This window comes from Pelodiscus sinensis, chromosome 26 (assembly GCF_049634645.1).
Source record: "Pelodiscus sinensis isolate JC-2024 chromosome 26, ASM4963464v1, whole genome shotgun sequence".
Classification (NCBI taxonomy): Eukaryota; Metazoa; Chordata; order Testudines; family Trionychidae; genus Pelodiscus; species Pelodiscus sinensis.
In genome coordinates, this window is record NC_134736.1 from 21,971,304 (window position 1) to 21,992,027 (window position 20,724).

Genomic DNA, 20,724 nt, shown 5'->3' on the forward strand with positions numbered 1-20,724 from the left:
ACTAGGTTTGTCGGGGGCAGGTGAGCAAAGCCCACAGGTAAGTGCTGAATGTGCGGGACTGGGAGATGGGTTGGAAATGGGGGGGTCTACGGCCTATAATGGCAAGGAGAAAGGAGGGTCAGGGCACAACAGGGAGGCAAGATCAAATCAGTATCTTAGATGCCTATATACAAATGCGAGAAGTATGGGAAATAAGCAGGAAGAACTGGAATTGCTAACCAATAAATACAACTATGATATCATTGGTATTACAGAAACCTGGTGGGATGGGACGCATGATTGGAATATTGGTATGGAAGGGTACGGCTTGCTCAGGAAGGACAGACAGGGAAAAAAGGGAGGAGGGGTTGCCTTGTATATTAAAAATGTACACAATTGGACTGAAGTGGAGATGAACGTAGGAGATAGCCGTGTAGAGAGTCTCTGGGTTAAGCTAAAAGGGGTAAAAAACGAGGGTGATATCATGCTAGGAGTCTACTACAGGCCACCTAGCCAGGTGGAAGAGGTGGATGAGGCCTTTTTTAAACAATTAACAAAACTATCCAAAGCCCAAGATTTGGTGGTGATGGGGGACTTCAACTATCCAGACATATGTTGAGAAACTAACACAGCGAGGCACAGGCTATCCAATAAGTTTCTGGACTGCATTGGAGACAACTTTCTGTTTCAGAAGGTTGAAAAAGCTACCAGAGGAGAAGCTGTTCTGGATTTGGTTTTAACAAATAGGGAGGAACTAGTTGAGAACTTGAAAGTAGAAGACAGTATAGGGGACAGTGATCACGAAATAATAGAGTTCATGATCTTAAGGAAAGGTAGAAGGGAGACCAGCACAATTGAGGTAATGGATTTCAGGAAGGCAGATTTTGAAAAGCTCAGAGAACTTGTAGGTAAGGTCCCATGGGAAGCAAGACTGAAGGGAAAAACAACTGAGGAGAGTTGGAAGTATTTCAAAGGGACGTTGTTAAGGGCCCAAAAGCAAACAATTCCGCTGTGTAGGAAAGATAGAAAATATGGCAAAAGACCAGCTTGGCTTAACAAGGAGATCTTGCACGATCTCAAAATAAAAAAGGAGTCATATAAAAAATGGAAACTAGGACAACTAACAAAGGATGAATATAGGCAAGCAACACGGGAATGCAGGGGCAAGATTAGAAAGGCAAAGGCACAAAATGAGATCAAACTAGCTACAGGCATAAAGGGAAACAAGAAGACCTTTTATAAATACATTAAAAGCAAGAGGAAGACCAAGGACAGGGTAGGCCCACTGCTTAGTGAGGAGGGAGAAGCAGTAACAGGGAACTTGGAAATGGCAGAGATGCTCAATGACTTCTTTGTTTCGGTCTTCACCGAGAAGTCTGGAGGTGTGCCTAACGTAGTGAATACAAGCAGAGAGAGGGTAAGTTTAGAAGATAGGATACACAAAGAACAAGTTAAAAATCACTTAGGAAAGTTAGATGTCAGCAAGTCACCAGGTCCTGATGAAATGCATCCCAGGATACTCAAGGAGCTGATAGAGGAGGTATCTGAGCCTTTAGCTATGATCTTTGAAAAATCATGGCAGACAGGGGAGATTCCAGAAGACTGGAAAAATGCAAATATTGTGCCCATCTATAAAAAGGGGAATAAGAACAACCCAGGAAACTACAGACCGGTCAGTTTAACGTCTGTCCCAGGGAAGATAATGGAGCAGGTAATTAAGGAAATCATATGCAAACACTTGGAAGGTAATAAAGTAATAGGGAATAGCCAGCATGGGTTTGTGAAGAACAAGTCATGCCAAACTAATCTGATAGCTTTCTTTGATAAGATAACGAGCCTTGTGGATAAGGGAGAAGCGGTGGATGTCATATACCTAGACTTTAGTAAGGCATTTGATACGGTCTCGCATGATATTCTTATTGATAAACTAGGCAAATATAACTTAGATAGGGCCACGATAAGGTGGGTGCATAATTGGCTGGATAACCGTAGTCAGAGAGTTGTTGTTAATGGTTCTAAATCCTACTGGAAAGGGATAACAAGTGGAGTTCCTCAAGGGTCTGTTTTGGGACCCGTACTGTTCAATATCTTCATCAATGATGTAGATATTGGGATAGAGAGTACGCTTATTAAGTTTGCAGATGATACCAAACTGGGTGGGGTTGCGACTTCTTTGGAGGATAGGGACATAATTCAAAATGACCTTAGCAAGTTAGAGAAATGGTCAGAGGTAAACAGGATGAAGTTTAATAAAGAGAAATGCAAAGTGCTCCACTTAGGAAGGAACAATCAGTTCCATACATACAAGATGGGAAGCGACTGTCTAGGAAGGAGCATGGCGGAAAGGGATCTAGGGGTCATAGTGGACCACAAGTTGAATATGAGTCAACAGTGTGATGCTGTTGCAAAAAAAGCAAATATGATTCTAGGTTGTATCAACAGGTGTGTTGTAAGCAAAACTCGTGAAGTCATTCTGCCGCTCTACTCTGCACTAGTTAGGCCTCAGCTGGAGTACTGTGTCCAGTTCTGGGCGCCACATTTCAAGAAAGATGTGGAGAAATTGGAAAGGGTGCAGAGAAGAGCGACGAGAATGATTAAAGGTTTAGAGAACATGACCTATGAAGCCAGGCTTCATGAACTGGGCTTGTTTAGTTTGGAAAAAAGAAGATTAAGGGGGGACATGATAGCGGTTTTCAAATATCTAAAAGGGTGTCACAAGGAGGAAGGCGAAAATTTGTTCCTCTTGGTTTCTGAGGACAGGACAAGGAGTAATGGGCTTAAAGTGCAGCAGGGGAGGTTTAGATTGGACATTAGGAAAAAATTCCTAACTGTCAGGGTGGTCAAATATTGGAATAAATTGCCAAGGGAGGTGGTGGAATCTCCCTCTCTGGAGATATTTAAGAACAGGTTAGATAGACATATGTCAGGGATGGTGTAGACGGAGCTTGATCCTGCCTTGAGGGCGGGGGGCTGGACTCGATGACCTCTCGAGGTCCCTTCCAGTCCTATTATTCTATGATTCTATGATTCTAAGTGGGCGTGTTCTTTCGGAAGCCCTGTATTCCTCATTTTGGTAGGAATAAGCACTCTTCCCAAAGAGAAGGTTTTCCCCACATTTGGACCCGTGTAGATGGGCCAAATGTCAGAAAAGCCTCTTCTGAAAAAAAAAGTGTCTCCAAAACTGTTCTAATTTATGGTCCCAGACAACACATTTGAATTCCAAAGTGCAGTCATTCCCCATTTCTCTCCAGCCTTGAAGGGGTCTCAAGGCCTGTGCAGCCCAAGAAGTGTGATTAGCAGCTCACACCCACAATCTTTTTGTCAATTGCAGTGCAGCCTAAGGGTTACGTACCAAGCACACAGGACAGTCCACCACTCTACCAGCTGAGCTATCGAAGGGGGCCTGAGTGCTGCTGGTTTGTCCATGTTGGCCCATCTACAAGTGTCAGGGCATGTGCTCTCCCAAGTGAGTGGCATCGCAGAAGAACCCAGGAGCACAGGGGCGCTTCCCATGCAGAAGGACCCCTGAGCTAGATCCATTCGCGTCTCAGCAAAAGAAAAATAGCTGGGTTCTTCTCATGGGTCTTTTTTTGTTTCAATGTCTCTAGGGGTGCAGAAGGGACAGATCCAAAAGAACCAAACCGGTTGAGTGCATCTTGGTCCAGCCTCTCACTTGTGCTGCTCGCTCTCCCAGACAGTTCCTACGCCCAAGGCAATAGCTCCACACCCAATGGATGGGTTAGCAGAGGCAAGGGGGCAATAGGCAGAGCCCGGCAGCTGCTGGGACCGGACCTGAGGGCATCAGGGGAAGCGGCAACAAACACAAACACAGCCCCCTGCGTCTCTAGCCAGGCTGGTAGGTTTCATAGCCCCAGCTCATCTGAGCCAGCAAGATGAGCAGTCGAGCACCAGTGGGCACCAGATGCCCGGCAGAAGGCAGAAAATCTCTTCTCACCAGCCTGAGAACAAGAAACCTAAAGCGGAAGGGTTTTGTAACAACCAGCCTGGGAAAATCCCACTGACAGTTGAGCTCAGATTGCAAAGTTCAGAGCCCTGAGTACTGCCCCTTGCAGCATGGGACAAACAGCTGATGTTTTTGGTGGGCACCTGGGACTCTCAGCTCTCAGGCTGCCTCTGCTCTCCCGGCTCCCTCCAGCTGCCCCATCCCAGCTGCTTGTTTATTTTTGTTTTAACTTAAGTACCAGCTCTAGTAGAAGCCGTGTGACACTCTCCCCTCCCCCATCATGGCATGGACAGGTCGCCGCCCCCAACCAGACTCTGAAATGGCCACCTGCATTTCCCTGGCCCCATGGGGCTGGCAGGAAAGAGGCCCAGGGCCAGGCTAGAGCCGGGGGAAGCAGGAGGCAGGGAGATCCCCAGTCTACACAGCTTCTTTTTGTGCAAAAGCCTCGTGTATAAAAACGGACCCAATTAATTATGCAAATGAGCATGGCAATATGCTAATCTGTGCTACATTTGCATGAGCTTTTGGGGAAGAGAGGTGCAGTATGGAGATAATCTAGGTGGGAGATAGCCGTGAAGTAACATAGACTCAGGAAAAATCCCTGGGCTGCAATCCTTAGTTACACACAATAAGAATAATTCACCAGCTCAGACGTGATTTCTAAACCCCCAAACAAGGAAAATAATAAAACCTGATGGACTAGGGCAATGGTCCCCAATGCCATACACGCAGGTGCCATGGCGCCTACTGCCATTTATATGTGCTCGTGGAGCAATCTGGTCTGGCCCCGGCCCCGGGCGTGCGGCAGGTGCCAGCCCCAGGAGCATGGGCGGCCCCTGCCTGGGGTCGCGGCACATGCCGGTGCCAGCCCCAGGCACACGGCACCTGGAAAGCCCCTGCTTGGGGTCGAGGCACATGCTGCTGCTGGTCCTGGTTCCAGGGTCGTGGCAGAATCCGGGGTCGGCCCCGGGCGCATGGCGCATGCTTGGCCCCGCCCCCAGGCATGTGGCCCATGAGCGGCTCCGCCCCTGGACGTGTGGTGCGTAAGCGGCCCCGCCCTCAGGCACTGAGCAGCCCCAAAACATTGGGGACCACTGGACTAGGGAGACTTTTCCCTACCCACACATTGCAAGAAATCCAATTCTCTGCAAGTCAAGACTGTGTGGCCTAATGGATAAGGCATCAGAAGATTGAGGGTTCGAGTCCCTTCACAGTTGCATTTACCTTCCTTTGTCTGTGCTCATGGATCCAGATGTTGCTGTCCTGGAAAGGTCCTATGTGACAATGTGGTTTTTCTATAACCCCATTGGAAGGCCTGTAGTTGTTCAGTAGGTCTAAACTATAGGGGATATTGCAGGGAGTGTTACTGGCTTGTGAAAGCAGGGCTGGTGGTTCCAGGAGAGAAGCGGCAAGCTGGGCTGGGCTGGGCTGGCCTGGCCCGGGGGGGGGGGGGGCAGAGAGAATGAGACAGCAGGGAGTGGGACTGATCAGGGTGTGCATAGATCCTGAATAAAAATTAAAAGCAATGCCTTTTAAATATCCCCACTGCTGCCAGTGCCAGTGAGGTTTAAGGCACTTCCATGTGTCAGAATGGAGAGAGCCTGGTGCATTCACCATCCGCAATGAGAATATGGATAAAAAATTCCAAAGATGGTGTCGGCTTTCTGAAAATAAATGAGCCCCTTTTCAGCACACGATGTGGTGGTGCAGGGTTTATTGGGTTACTCTGGTTCTGCTGGTGGAAGCAGGGCTGGCTGGGGGGAGAGGGAGCAGTGGGGCTGGCTGGGAAAGATTGGGGGGAACTGACAGGAGGAAGCAGGGCTGGTGTGGGCAGCAGGACTGGCAGGGGAAATCAGGAGGAGAAGCGGGGGAGAACCACCAGGCCGACAGAGGGTGGGGGTGAGCGGGGATGTCCAGGGGGAAAACAGGGGGAAGAGAATCGGCCGGTGGGGAGAGGGACTGATCTGGGCACATGCAGATCCTAGGGCGCTGCCCGTCCCGTGCATGGTCCTGGTGAAGCATGAAGGAGTCTGGCCTCCTAGATTCCATTTTGCCACCCCCTCGAGTAGTGTTGTTTGTCCATGTTCCATGTTCCTTGTTCAGGTAGGAATAAGAGATCCTCCGTAAAAGGGCTTTATTCCGGAGGATCGCGCCAGTCTAGATGCTTTTTTCCGGCTTTTCCCCAAGCCGGAAAAAAAGCGGTGGACATGTTTATTTAAATCCTGCGGGGGATATTTAAATCCCCCGCAGATTTCCCTATTCCAAAGTTAGAAATTAGCATGCCTCTTCTGGAGAAGGGGCTAGTCTAGACGTAGCCATAGGGAAAACCGTGGACCATGCCGTAACACCTTACTCTGAAGCACTCAACCAGGAAGTAGAGGTCAAATCTATAATCATGGGCAGTGCCTTTACTGGTGACAAAATATCTTGGGGATGGATTTGAGTAGTGTTTTGCCAAATCATGTGGCGAGTTTAGATTATAACAGTTATATAGTACTGGTGCTGTACCAGCGCTTCCAAAGTAAATTAAAACCCCTGAAATTGTTGTATTTTATCTGGTGGGTTAAAGAACCCTAAACCCAAGAGGAGGGAACTGTAGGGGTAAACTGAGGCAGTCCATGGTATCTTGCTGAAAAATGAGAACTCAAATCCTAAATCATTAGGCCAGGCCTGGGAAGCACACAGACAGTAGCTACCATGATCCTGGCTCCCTTGGCAACCACATTCCAAGTGGGCTTCCCTTTGATAAGGCTGGTACCAAAGAACTCTGCAGGATTGTTTTTCACTGTCTTCTTTATTCCTAGAAAATAAGCCTGAGGCCTTAGACTGCGCTAACCCAAGGCAATATCACCCCTGCAGTAGACGCATTATATTTCTGGCTGAAAGAGTTACCATCCACATGCCTCTGTTTATGTTGGCTCATTTTGCTTGTTAGGAATAATTACCTGTATTATTGATAAGATGTTTAATTGGTGATGGGCAGGGATCCTGTGTAACCTTGTAGTCCATTGGCTTATGTGCTCATAATGTTTCCACTGCTAGACCTATCAAATCACTTCTCCTCTGACCACCTGTTGAATGTGTAATCTAATGTTTGTTTTGGTTAAGTTAGTGCTCACCAGGTTAAAAAAAAAGTCCACTAACTCTGGAACCCCAGGAAAGTAAATCTGGCCTATGGGAAGCCCTTAACTTCAGTCCTCCTTGTCTCTTCCCCTCACCCTGTGAATGCCAGAAGTGTGAGGTGTCTCAGTCGGGGGCCACATCTTTGAGTGTTCTCCAACTGATTTTTCTGTGGGTGAGTGGCCCCCAATACAAAAAAGGTTCTCTACCCCTACAATAAGTAAAAACATTGATTTTTTCTGGTATGTATTGGACATAAATATTTTACATAATATACAATAAAGTTTGATTAACTAACATGAGAAAGTTAAAAGGTTTAATCTCTTCAGTAATTTAAATTCAACTCCCCAGATGCAGCCCTAGCAAAATGGCTTGACTAATTATGTAATTAACAGTGAGTTTCCATGAGCAACAGTAGTTGGCAGCTGTGTCTAGACTGGCAAGTTTTTCCGCAAAATCAGCTGCTTTTGCGGAAAAACTTACCAGCTGTCTACACTGGCCACTTGAGTTTCTGCAAAAGCACTGACGATCTCATGTAAGATTGTCAGTGCTTTTGCGGAAATACTATGCTGCTTCCATACGGGCAAAAGTCTTTTCCCAAAAAACTTTTGCGCAAAAGGGCCAGTGTAGACAGCAGAGATTTGTTTTCCGCAAAAAAGCCTCGATCGCAAAAATGGCAATCGGGGCTTTTTTGCGGAAAAGCGCGTCTAGATCCCCCACGGACACTTTTCCGCAAAAAGTGCTTATGCAGAAAAGCGTCCTGCCAATCTAGATGCTCTTTTCCGAAAATGCTTTTAACGGAAAAGTTTTCCGTTAAAAGCATTTCCGAAAAATCATGCCAGTGTAGACATAGCCTACAGGTTTGGAGAGGGCTGGGCTGGGTCTGGGCACTGCTGAGGGAATCCACTCAGGTCAAATTGCTCAAAACCAGGACTGCTTACAGCCCTTGACTGGAGACCTTTCCAAAATAGGCCACAAACCAGTCATACAAAGCACTTTATCTGCCAGTCCACCCACAGGAAGCTTCATAAGTAAAACCTCTCAGATACCCCAGCTCTTCCTGTGCCGCAATCAGCCCTGGTCTTACACAAAGGTGAGGGGTTATAGAGCCCAATCTCTCCAACCCAGAACAGATCCACCCAGTTCCAAAGAACCAGTGATCAATCTCTGGTCAATTTATACTTTAGATCTTACCCACAAGATCACAACGGACCAATCCTTTAGAATCTAAAGGTTTATTAATAAAAGAAAGAAAAGGTTGAGAGTAAGGTTGTTAAGGAGAATACATTATATACATCAATCGGCAAATTCTTGATACAGGATCTTAGTGGAGATGTTACAAACTGCTAGCATAAAAGTCTTTGGAGTACATCATATACCAGGATGGGTCAGCACTCATTCCCCTTGTCTCTGTCCTTAGCAAGGCTTCATCTGGGATAAGTAGCGAGACTGAAGACAAGATGGAGCCCCCCTCATGGTGTTTGATATTCATTCCCGGTGTCTCCCAAGCTGGACCTAGTCACATGGTCAAGTGACCTGTTTCATATGCCAGCAGCCATTGTAACCTGGCTGCTTTGCAGCTTACCACATGCATTCCTCAGCTGTGTATTGGCCACCCGGAGAGCCATTGTCCTTGGATTCGTACTGATTAGCATAGTCACTCATTGGACATTCTTTCCCCATGACAGGCAGTCCATACATAGCATCAACAGAGCCCATAGTCATAACTTCCCATACAAACTCCAAAAGAGGACATGAATACCATACATAGAATCAACACAATCTCAGCTTTCATTTGATACCTCACATGGCCCACTTTGTACCAAATTTGAGGCAAACTGTTCCCCATGATCACAGCAAGTGATCTGTATGCTCACCTTAAGATCCAATAATGTAACAGGGGGCTCAAAAAAGGGTTGGGGTCTGGAGAAAGGATCTGGGATGCAGAAACAGGCAGCTATCTGGCCAGGGGGAGGGTGCAGTGTGGGGCCAGGAGAGAGGGTGCAAGAAAAAAGGAGGGTGTCAGTGCAAGCTGGGGGTGCTGGCTCCCAGGGGAAATGGAATTGAGGAGATTGGGAGGGAAAGCAAATATTACCTGGCTTTGGGCCCCTTGCAGCAACATCTTCAGCCACACTGTCCTGGTCACGTCGGAGGGAGGCTCTGCTGTTGCAGCAGCAACCACACAGACCAGGACCAGCCCCGGACACCAAAGGCATAACTGCTGCACCCATTCAGTCCAGGGCCAGAGATGCTACTGCTGCAGCCATCCAGAGGCACCCCTAACATGGCCATGTAGCCCTGGAGGCCAGAAGTGCAGTGGAAGCAGTGCCTCTAATGCCAGCCTCAGGTTGTGTGGCAAAGACTCAGCCTAGTGCTGCCTCCTCTCTAGAAGCTACACAACACGAAGAGGGAGTGGGGCTAAGCTCCTTCCCCCTCAGCACATGCTCATTTGGAGGTGGGGCCTGGTATTACCTTGTGGACAGAATCAAAGCCTTAGGCAGGCTAGATTGTGCCAACAGAGAAAATTTTGCTCACCACCACTATAGGGTTTCTCATATGTGTGGCTTCAAGGCTTGAAATCTCACAATAACATTTCCCAAAGTCAGGGCAGTTGAAGGATTTCACTCTTGTGAGAGTTCTCTTATGGATAACAAACTGTGACCTCTGACTGCAGTCAGAACAGTTGAATGTTTCCTACAGTCGAATGTTTTCTTGCATGTGGGTTTTCCTATGTTTAACCAGGCGCAACCTCTGACTGAAGCTCTTCCCACAGTGAGAGCAGCTGAAGGGTTTTTACCCTGTGTGGGTTCTCCTATGTCTAACAAGGTGTGACCTCTGACTGAAGCTTTTCCCACAGTCAGAGCAGCTGAAGGGTTTCTCCCCTGTGTGGGTTCTCTTATGGATAACAAGTTGTGACCTCTGACTGAAGCTTTTCCCACAGTCAGAGCAGCTGAAGGGTTTCTCTCCTGTGTGGGCTCTCCTATGATTAACAAGGTGTGACCTCTGACTGAAGCTTTTCCCACAGTCAGAGCAGCTGAAGGGTTTCTCTCCTGTGTGAGCTCTCCTATGGCTCACAATGTATGACCTGTCACTGAAGCATTTCCCACAGTCAGAGCAACTGAAGGGTTTCTCCCCTGTGTGGGTTCTCTTATGGATAACAAGGTGTGACCTCTGACTGAAGCTTTTCCCACAGTCAGAGCAGCTGAAGGGTTTCTCTCCTGTGTGGGTTCTCCTATGACTAACAAGGTGCGACCTCTGACTGAAGCTTTTCCCACAGTCAGAGCAGCTGAAGGGTCTCTCTCCTGTGTGGGCTCTCCTATGGCTAATAAAGTATGACCTGTAACTGAAGCATTTCCCACAGTCAGAGCAGATGAAGGGTTTCTCCCCTGTGTGGGCTCTCCTATGGATAACAAGGTGTGACCTCTGACTGAAGCTTTTCCCACAGTCAGAGCAGCTGAAGGGATTCTCTCCTGTGTGGGCTCTCCTATGTATAACAAGGTGTGACCTCTGACTGAAGCTTTTCCCACAGTCAGAGCAGCTGAAGGGGTTCTCTCCTGTGTGGGCTCTCCTATGGATAACAAGGTGTGACCTCTGACTGAAGCTTTTCCCACAGTCAGAGCAGCTGAAAGGGTTCTCTCCTGTGTGGGCTCTCCTATGGCTAACAAAGTATGACCTGTGACTGAAGCTTTTCCCACAGTCAGAGCAGCTGAAGGGTTTCTCTCCTGTGTGGGCTCTCCTATGGCTAACAAGCTGTGACCGCCGACAGAAGCTTTTCCCACAGTCAGAGCAGCTGAAGGGTTTCTCTCCTGTATGGGCTCTCCTATGCCTAACAAGGTGAGACCTCCGTTTGAACCTTTTCCCACAGTCAGAGCAGCTGAAGGGTTTCTCTCCGGTGTGAACTCTGCTATGGTTAACAAAGCTTGACCTCTGACTGAAGCTTTTCCCACAGTCAGAGCAGCTGAAGGGTTTCTCTCCTGTGTGGGTTCTCCTATGGCTAACAAGCTGTGACTTCTGACTGTAGCTTTTCCCACAGTCAGAGCAGCTGAAGGGTTTCTTTCCTGTGTGAACTCTCCTATGGCTAACAAGGTTTGACCTCCGACTGAAGCTTTTCCCACAGTCAGAGCAGCTGAAGGGTTTCTCTCCTGTTTGGGCTCTTTCACGTTTAATAAGAGCTGCACAGTCACAGCAAGAACAAGGTAAATGTTGATGGGGAATTTTTGTTTGAACAGTTTCTGTATTTGTTTTCAACCTTCTGCTCCTGTCACTGGATTTATCCTCTCCTGTTCCAGGATGGTTTCCCTGCTGCCTTTGTAGGCTACACTGTCTGTCACAAGTCTCTCCTTGCTCTGGACTCTGAGAAACATGCCCTTCAGATCTTCCCACTAACATCCCACATGGAGCCATTCGCTGAGGTCCTTCCTCCTGAAGACTCCTCTCACTGTTCTCATTCAGCATCTCATCACCTGCTGGGATAGAAAGAGAAACCACACAGGAGTCATTCTCTGTGCTGAGCTGAAAGAAAAATTCTGAATGATGAACAGAAAATGGGGGGGGGGGGGGACACACCCAAAGAATGACTGGAAAGATACAATAATCATGAGCTGAGTTCACCCTGCTCCCCCATCAGTCTTTCCCCACACAGCACTCTCAGACTAGAGTTAAAGACAGGCTGAAAGGCCAGTCAGACTTGATGAAAACACACAACCAACACCTGCTATGAGAACACAGAAATTGGTTTGAGTCAGTTTAGCTGATCTCACCTGTGTGTGTGTCACTGATGATCTTCCCTTCCTCAGAGCCTTGGAGATCCACGATCTGCAGCTCTTCCCTTTGCTCCATCCAGGAGAGCACATGAGCTTTGGGGACTGGAAATCCTATTGGGAGAGAAATTAACCAAGTGCTGATCTTTTTGATTAAGATCTGTGCCATTGTTGCTTCCAAAGCCAGGATCTGAGTTTCCTACCCAGAAAGGCTTCTTCTCAGCCTTCCAGAGACTGGTCTCTGGCTGGTACAAGATACCAGGACATACTAATTCTCCCCTCCTCCCACTAACATGTTGGGAATAGCCCAGCTGACTCTCATGGGGAACTGAGCGCTCTGCTTCACTCTCCAGGATACAACTCAGTCTCCCTTAGGGCCTGTTCCATACTTGGGCAGGACAGGAACACACTGCTCATAAGGGGAGAGCTCTAGGATGCTCAGGATTGACAGACACCCCTAGCCAGGACTCATATTTGAGCTGCCACATGTGAGGTCACTAGGGCTGGGAGAGAAAGGACCTAGCAGAGCTCTAGAGCCCTATGGGCTCTGCCCACAAAGCTCTTGGCTGGGGGCTGGACTTGCCCTGCTCTTGGGCTCAGGTACTCTACTTGAGCCAGAAGGAGGCAAGGGAAGTTGTCTGATAAGGAAAATGAATCCTTGTCTGGCCACTTCAGGCCCTGCCTATGCGCCACACTCCTGATACTGACTGACTGTGCCTGGGTGTGCCCTGTGAGCTGCGCAGAACAGCAGTCAGTCCTGCAGACAGCCAGGGCAGTGCCGGGATGTTCCTGTGGCCAGCCAAGGTGGCTGTGCTGCTTCTCTGCTGCTCTTAGATGCTCCTGCAGCTCAGCTCTCCTTCTGCAGCCTTAGATCTACTCTGCCAGCAGCAGCAGCCCTCCTCTTGTGGCCAGTCGGGCCTGCCGTTTGGTGCCCCTCTGGCTTGCACAGAATCTACCAGAAGCAGGGAAGGACTCTGAGTTGGTGCCTTCCTTCCAGGGGCTCAGCACAATAGCACAAGGGGACTCTGCAGATGCTATGAAAAGCTGCACCCAGCTCCACTACTCAGGTACCTGTTGTTCCTGCCTGGGCCCTTCCACTGATGCCTCCGGCCAAGGCACAACATGGGCAAGAAGGTGGGAACCACGAGACCTTGGCTGTGGGAAGAGAAGCACCAGTATTATGTCACTGAACCTCCTCTCACACAGGAGCCAGGATTACTGGGGCACATACTGCTGATATTGGGGGTTCGGGCAATGAGGGACCCTGAACCGAACCAAACCCAACCCAGCTGCTCCAGAGCCCACCCAGCTTCTGTTACACAAGGGGACAGGAATCCTCACCCAGCCAGCACACAGCTTCGTAATTCTCCTGCATCACATCCCTGTAGAGGGCTCTCTGGCCCAGGTCCAGTAGAGCCCATTCCTCTTCAGAGAAATACATAGCCACCTCCTCGAAGCTCACTGGCTTCGCCACAGCCATTTCCTGTCCCTGGCTCTGCAGGCCAGGCGCTGAGCTGGAGTCAGACATGGGTGTTCTGCAGTCAGAAGGAGAAGGGGAATTGGAGACATTTCAAAAAGAGCTTTAATCCTTTCCACACCCCAATTCTGCCCAGACTCTGTCCTTGGTGAAAAACATGCTGGACTCTACGCTGAGTCTAGATATTCCATAAACACCACACACAAGTTAGATCCAAAGGCCGTATTTATTTCTCTCAATACCTGGCTTGAGTTACATTAGTTTGCCTGCAACAATGGGATTCAGTTTTCAGCATCCAGTTGTTTCTGCTAACAAGCCACATATTCATCTGCCTGAACATGGACATAGGTTTAATTTAATTTGGGCTGCAATATTTATAATCCTTAGTCTTCATGCATTGATTTGCAGCCCAAACTTTGGTTCTCTCCTCTGACACAGACTTCCATAACAGAGAGGAAGTGAAGTTAATATGAGTATTCATATACATATTATTAAACACGTGTGCTGAATGTTTTCAGGATAAGACCTTAAAATTAATGGATTCATGGCATCACAAAATATCCTTAGCCATGCAGTCTGTCCCCTCTGTGGCATAAGCCATTACACCTATCCGAGCTACTTAGGCACAAAGTTCTGTTTCCCCACAGCATATTTTCTAGAAAGTCGTCCAGTGTTGATATGAAGACATCAAGAGATGGAGAATCCATCAGTTCTTTGCTCATTTGTTTCAGCAGCTAATTCTCTTACCCATCAAACATTTGTGCCTCCTCTCTAGCCTGAAATTGTCCAGCTGCAGCTTTCAGTTATTAACTCTCACTGAACTGTATCCACTAGACCAGGGGTGGGCAATTCATTTGATGGGGGGGGAGGGGAGAGACTCCAAGATTTTGGAAAGTGGTTGAGAGCTGCACTCTTCCAAGACATTAACCAGGAAATACAGCGTATGAGATGGACACTGGGAGAAGAAGGGAGCTTTGAGAGAGGCTTTGGAATGCAGGAGGGAAAAAGGGGTCTGGGAAGGAGTTTGGGTGAAGGAAGCAGGTGTGATCTGGGGCACTGGATTAGCCAACTACTCATGAAATATTTAAAGTAAAGTTACTTTAGAAAAGTGGCTGAGTGGACAAATAAGGGTGAGGGTTTCTGACCATGAAGAGATTCTTGCATATGTGGATGCAGGAAGAGAGAGTGTCGATATGTGGAGCGGGAGGCAGGAGTGGGGGGCAGAGAATTAGGAGGGGAAGGGAGAGGTTGGGGTGCCAGAGGCAAGCTTTGGCCAGGAGACTTACCTGAGTGACTCCCGACCAGCAGCCAAGCACCTCTCTGAGGCAGGTAAGGAGCCTGTCCAACCCTCGCACAGGCTGCGGGGCCATGTGTGTGAGAATACCTATGAGCTGGAGGGGAGAGGGCACGGTGCTTCCTTTCTGGCCAGAAACCAGCCAATGAGATTGTCCTGGAGGTGGAAGCAGTGCCTGAAGCCTTTCCCCTTAACCTCCAGGTCACTCTCACTTTCTGAGTGGCTTGCAGGTGGGAAGTGGCAAGTACAGAAGTAGCCCATTGCTCTCCAAGCATCAGTGGGCCGGATCAGATGGCCTGGTGACCTGGATCCGGCCCATGGGCTGTATTTTGCTCAGGGCTGCACTAGACCGAAGAGCCCTTGCGTATCCAGCAATTTCTCGCCATGAACACACTGATACCATGGAAGCCAGTCAGCTCTCAGCCTTTCAGCCTATTTATTGTTTGAAACCAACCCCAGATTGAAACTGAGTAGTGAAAACTGAGCCTGAAGGTGCCGTCCGTTATGTGCTTTAACTTCACCCCTTTAGCATCACAAACCCATAGACCAGTGTTTCTCCAAGTGTTCACAGGTCCCCATGCAGTGCCCCTGGGACTCCTCACTGATCAGTGAGTGAGATTTAGAGCTGTGTGCGAAGACGCTGCCATGATATTAACTTTACCTATTTTGATTCCTTGACACCAACAGGAGGCTCAGAATTTGCAAACCCCTGGCTCTATTTGCAAGCAGTTGACTCTGTTTGCTCAGTGCCTCTAAGGAGAGCAGCATGATGGGGCCGTCATTCTCTATGGGGGAATTGAGGCAGGGGATGGTTGGCTTCAGAGGCCAGATTCAATAGTTTCTAATACTTAAACAACTTTCCCCTACTCCATCCCTTCTAGGTACCTTTGAATTCCCTCAGGGTATGTCTACACCACCCCCCTAGTTCAAACTAGAGGCGTACAGCTAGTTTGGATTAGGAAGCCTAATCCGAACTAGCTTGTCCGTGCCGCGTGGCACGGAGTCCGAACTAGCCGGCATTTAAAAATGGCGCTGGCCGGCTTTATGCAAATTAAGCCCGGGAAATTCAAATCCCGGGGTTCATTTGCAACTCCGAATGACTACATTACCCCACTAGTTCGAACTAGGGGGGTAGTGTAGACATACCCTCAGAGTCTCCGACAGCGCAATTGTTTTCCAGGAAAAAGCATTGACTTGTTCTTCCAGTTCAAGGGAAATCTCCTCTGTCAGCTGGAACTGCCCCGTCTCACACCTGGACAGAAACAATTCCATGTGATTCTATTTCATTTACAGATGATAAGATTTGGCTAGGAAGTCTCAGCTCTAACAGGCCTGGAGTTAGAATTCCTTGAATTTCCCCAGCCTGAGAGCAGGGGCAACACAGCCCATGGCAGCAATGCACACACCGAGTTACACCCAGATCTGTCAGCTGGATCCCAACGCTTGTGATTCAGTAGGCTCCCTTCCCTGTGTGGGGAGCTGGGATGTTTCTCCCTCAGTCTCACCTACAGGAATTCACTCGCTGGCTTCTGACACTTCCCCTCCCAGCTTCTCCAGCCGGGCCAGCAGGAGTCGTTCTTGTTCCTCCAGGAACTGCCGCAGCTGCTGAAACTCGGCCACAATCTTCGGCCTCTCGGCTTGTGTCGAGCGTGAGCATCCGGAAGCACTAACAGCCAGACACGGACGGGCCCTGCGCTAAATGTACAACTTCAACCACAGAGGGGGCAGCAGCGAGCGGCCTGAGGCCCCTGCCCCGCCAGAGCAGCCCCCCACAGGCAGCACAGGAAGGTGGGTCACAGCCCCTCCCCCAGCCCAGCTGTGCCCCTCCCACAACTCCCACAAGAGAGCTGCACCACCCCTCCTGGCCTGGCCAGCCCAGCCTCCCCTCAGCCTGTGTGAGCCCCTCCCACAAACCCTCCCCACTAAGGCCGTGCCCCACAACCCCCCCCCCCGCTTCGCAGGGGCGCACCCAGCAGCAGCTGCTCCACAGACATGTGGGGGGGAAGGAGGCGGGTCAGGAGCGAGGGGCGGGGCCTCCGGCAGCCGTCTGGCCCGCCCACGAAACTCGCGCATGTGCAGCGCGGGGCTAACCGCCGGGAGCAGCGGGAGTGCCCGGCAGCCAATGAGGCGCCGCGGAGGGAAATAAACAAACAAACATCCCCGCCCCCTGGCCACGCAGAGCCCCACCCCGAGGGTCCTGCCCCCAGCGTTAACTACCCGGCCCCACCCACCTTGCTCTGCTCCCTGCTCCCCCGAAGCAGCGCGGCGAGTAACAGCAGCAAGAACTGGCTGAGGGCGTGCGGCACATGCGCAGTGGCGGCAACGGAGTCAGACACTGCTGAGGGGGCTTCACTGCTCCCCCAGCTCAGAAACATTCCCCCACCCGCTCCACAGCCCCGCCCCCCCCGGCTCCCACAGCCCCGCCCCTTCACCCCCCACCCATCTTCCCGGCAAGTCCCTGGTTGCTTCGCCTGGCGTCCCCAGCTCCTCGCGCTGCATCTTCCCCCCCCCATGGGCCATGGCACCAGCTCCCCTGCCCCAAACCCTGTCAGGACAGCCTCAGTGACAGACACCTGCTCCGTCCCCAAGCCCCCGACACTCTGGTTTCTGCCCATCCCAAAGGAGCGTTTGCCCCAAGTCACTGGCACCTCCCGGCTGAAAGCAAACCCGGCGCCTGCAGCTAGTCCTATGGCACCGTCACCAGCGATTTACTAGCCCAGAGAAGGGAAGGAGAGTTACTCACAGGGCAAATGCAGCAGCCACACACACACCCGGCGCTCTCCTGCCTGGCCCAAGGGAATGGAGGCGCCTCGCTGTGCCCTGTAGCCCCAGCCTGCGCCAGGGCACTGCACATTCCTCAGTTTGGGTATGTCTACACTACCCCGCTTGTTCGAACTAGCGGGGTAATGTAGGCATACCGCACTTGCAAATGAAGCCCAGGATTTGAATTTCCCGGGCTTCATTTACATAAGCGGGGAGCCGCCATTTTTAAAACCCCGCTGGTTCGAACCCCGTGCAGCACAGCTACACGGGGCACGAACTAGGTAGTTCGAACTAGGCTTCCTTGTTCGAACTACCGTTACTCCTCGTGAAATGAGGAGTAACGGTAGTTCGAACCAGGAAGCCTAGTTCGAACTACCTAGTTCGTGCCTCGTGTAGCCGCGCTGCACGGGGTTCGAACCAGTGGGGTTTTAAAAATGGCAGCTCCCCGCTTATGCAAATGAAGCCTGGGAAATTCAAATCCCGGGCTTCATTTGCAAGTGTGGTATGCCTACATTACCCTCCTAGTTCAAACTAGGAGGGTAGTGTAGACATACCCTTTGTGCCTAACCCTCCCCCCACTGCCATCCCCCTCCCCCTGTCTAAGCCTGGGAGAGAAAGTTCTTTCCACCCTGGCTCGTCCTTCCCTCCCCAGAGCTCACACTGATAAGAGGGTTTGGGTCTCTTTACACCTCTTTTGGCCCTGCAGCCACTTGTGGGATCTCCCCACCCACATGGTCAGTTTGGCCCCTCACAGACTTTCTCTCTCTTCCCTGCAATTTCATGCATCATCTTCCCTCCACAAACTGGGGGGGAGGGGGCTTTTTTGGGTCAGGGGCCACACACAGGCACTAAGTGAGAAGCAAGAAAAACCCCTCACTGATATGGCCCACACGCCAGCTGGAGTGGTGGGAGGGAGGGAAGTGGGGAGGGGTGGCTAGGAAGCCGGTGCAGGCTCCCCAATATCGGGGGGTTCCTGAAGCTTCAGGGGCCACATCCAGGCAAGTCCTGAGCCGTAGGTTCTCTGCTCCTGCTTTACAGTGTGAGCCAGGCAGCTTTAAGCAAACACGGACACCGAACAGGGATTCTCCGGGCCCTAGAGCCAAGCTGGGCCACGCGGGTTTGCAGGAGGCTGCAGCTAAAATGTTTCCCTGCGTCCTGTCCCTGGTTCTGCAGGCCGGGGGCTGAGCTGGGGACAGACATGGGTGTTGCAGCCTGGCAGGGGAGAGGGGCCATTGGAGACATGTCAGAGGGGCTTTAACCCTTTCTGGAGAGGTTAAATTACTATTGCTCAGCGAATGGAGCAGTAGATGCAGGGCTACTCAACCCGGTTTTTTAAGGCGAGACCTTTTATTAAGTTCTGTTCAGAGACGGACAAGCTCTGGAGCGGAGGGGGCTCTTCCACAGGCCTTGCCCAGTTGGTCACATTCTGTCTCCAGGCCACAGCTCCAATGCTGTCCCTGGAGTGGACCCGAAGGGGCCCGAGGGGGCCCATGCAAAGGGCTGGGGCTGCAGACAATCATTAGGAGGCCCCCGCGGGCTGCCCGTCCCTCAGCTCGGTGAGTCTGAGACTCTACCGCCCCCCCTGCCAATCACCTGCTGATGTGGGATTCATGGGGGGGGCTCGCTCTCCCGCTGCCCCCGCCCTGCTGACCCGCACAGGAGCAGCCCGAGGTGCGGGTGTTTCCATGGGAGGTGGCAGGGGGCGGGCGCCAGAGGGGACAGGAGCAGCTCCACGGGTGTGGGGTCCCCGCTGTGTCACCGTCCCCCCCGAAACGCACAAGCGCCAAGGGGGAGGCGCAAACCCGCAACAGCCTCCTACCCGCAGCCATGTGGGGCCCACGCGAGTCCCTGCAGCACCAGCCCTGCCCCTCAGACCAGACCGACTGGCAAAGAGGCGGGGGCTGGTCATGTGTCCGCACCATCACATGTGGGTTGGCGGGGGAGACGCCGCAAGTCCTAGCGCGGGAGGTAAATAGCAACGCGCGCCGGCCCCGCCCCCGAGCCCCATCCCGCGGCACGTGGCGCTGCCTCCCCAGCCCGGCAGTGAGGACCCCCCCATTGTTACGGAGCCGAGATAGGGGTGGGGCTAGGACCCCCCCATTGTTACAGAGCCGAGATGGGGGCGGGGCTAGAGAGTCGGGGGCCCAATCTCACCGGCAGCCGCCGGACCGGACCCTCGCGTGGGGGGTGTTTGCAGGGGCCGCACCCAGCGGGGGGAGGGCTGGGTCCATTTCACACCCCAGTTCCCCCGGCTCCATCCCTGCAGACACACTCCGGGCTCGGCTGCTCAGTCTGCTCCCCCGCACCCCAATCCCCCGCGCCCTCCAGCGCCCCAAAGGCCACAGACCCTCCCCCTGGCATCCACAGCCCCGCCCCCTTCACACGCACCCCGCCGGCTCCCCTTCTCCAGGGCGGGGGGGAAGGCGCAGGGTCTGCGAGGAGCGAGGGCGCCTGCACGTCCCCACCTGAGGCCAGGCTGCAGGAGTGGGGCTGCTCCGCCCGACACCCCCTGGGTCCTAGCGCCCTGCCAGGCTGCTCCCCCAACGGGCCATGCAGCTGCCAGGGCGATGGCTCCAGCTCCCGAGTTCTTGTGGAGTCGGATTAACCCGCTCCCAGGCTGTAGGAACCGCACCCCCTCAGTTCCTCACCCCCCCGACCCTCTGCTGCAGCGGTTGCTTCTGGGGGCTGGTATCACATCTGCCCCCCCCCGACCTTGGCTGATTCCGCTGGTCACCACACCCTTCAATCCCTGGCAGTGCGCTGGGAGCAGGGACATACCCACCCCAGTGGGGCCCCTCTCCCCACTGACTGGCCCAGGGGTACAGGCTGGGAGGGGGTGTGTGTGTGTGTCAGTTTCCCCTCCGGCCTATCTCCAGCCTTTGCTCCAGGACTGGGAGGTGCTGGTGTCTGGGACATTCCCAGCCCCATGTGCTGCTGCCCCTCCCTTGCACCGCCCCTCCCCCGCCTGTCACGAGCCCCTAGAGCAGGAGTGCAATATTGCCATGCATATACAGGATACACCTGTCACAATGAGCAACCTCTACCTTTGCCCATCCCCCTCGGGGGGTGTCACATTACTGAATTGGAGGGAAGCAGCCAGATCGATGCTGCACCCCTAGGTGGGGGTGTTGGCCCCAGAAATTGGTATAAAAGGGAGCCATGTGGGGTATTGAATGGGAGCTTATTGTTTGTTGATCTTATGTACGCTATTTATGTGAATATATAATGTCTGCGTGTGTAGGTAGGAATCTGTAATCTGTGTGGAAGCTGAATATTTCTCTGGATGTGGTTAAGCATTGCTATGGACAGGCTGTGTAGCGAAGCCCTGTGGGACAATGGCTCTCAATAGGCTATGGACACACCCAAA

The 20,724-nt window shown here is 51.6% G+C and overlaps 1 protein-coding gene across 1 annotated transcript; it reads right to left on the minus strand.

Annotated features, from left to right (window-relative positions):
• Window positions 1-8,321: 8,321 nt before the first annotated feature.
• Window positions 8,322-17,511, minus strand: LOC102452274 (uncharacterized). Its single transcript, XM_075909468.1, has 5 exons — window positions 16,100-17,511; window positions 13,165-13,358; window positions 12,895-12,978; window positions 11,824-11,937; window positions 8,322-11,529 (listed from the first exon to the last, which is right to left on the minus strand). Exons 1-5 carry the CDS (start codon window positions 16,249-16,251, stop codon window positions 9,857-9,859), a joined length of 2,217 nt encoding a protein of 738 aa, XP_075765583.1. The 5' UTR covers window positions 16,252-17,511; the 3' UTR covers window positions 8,322-9,856.
• Window positions 17,512-20,724: the final 3,213 nt, after the last annotated feature.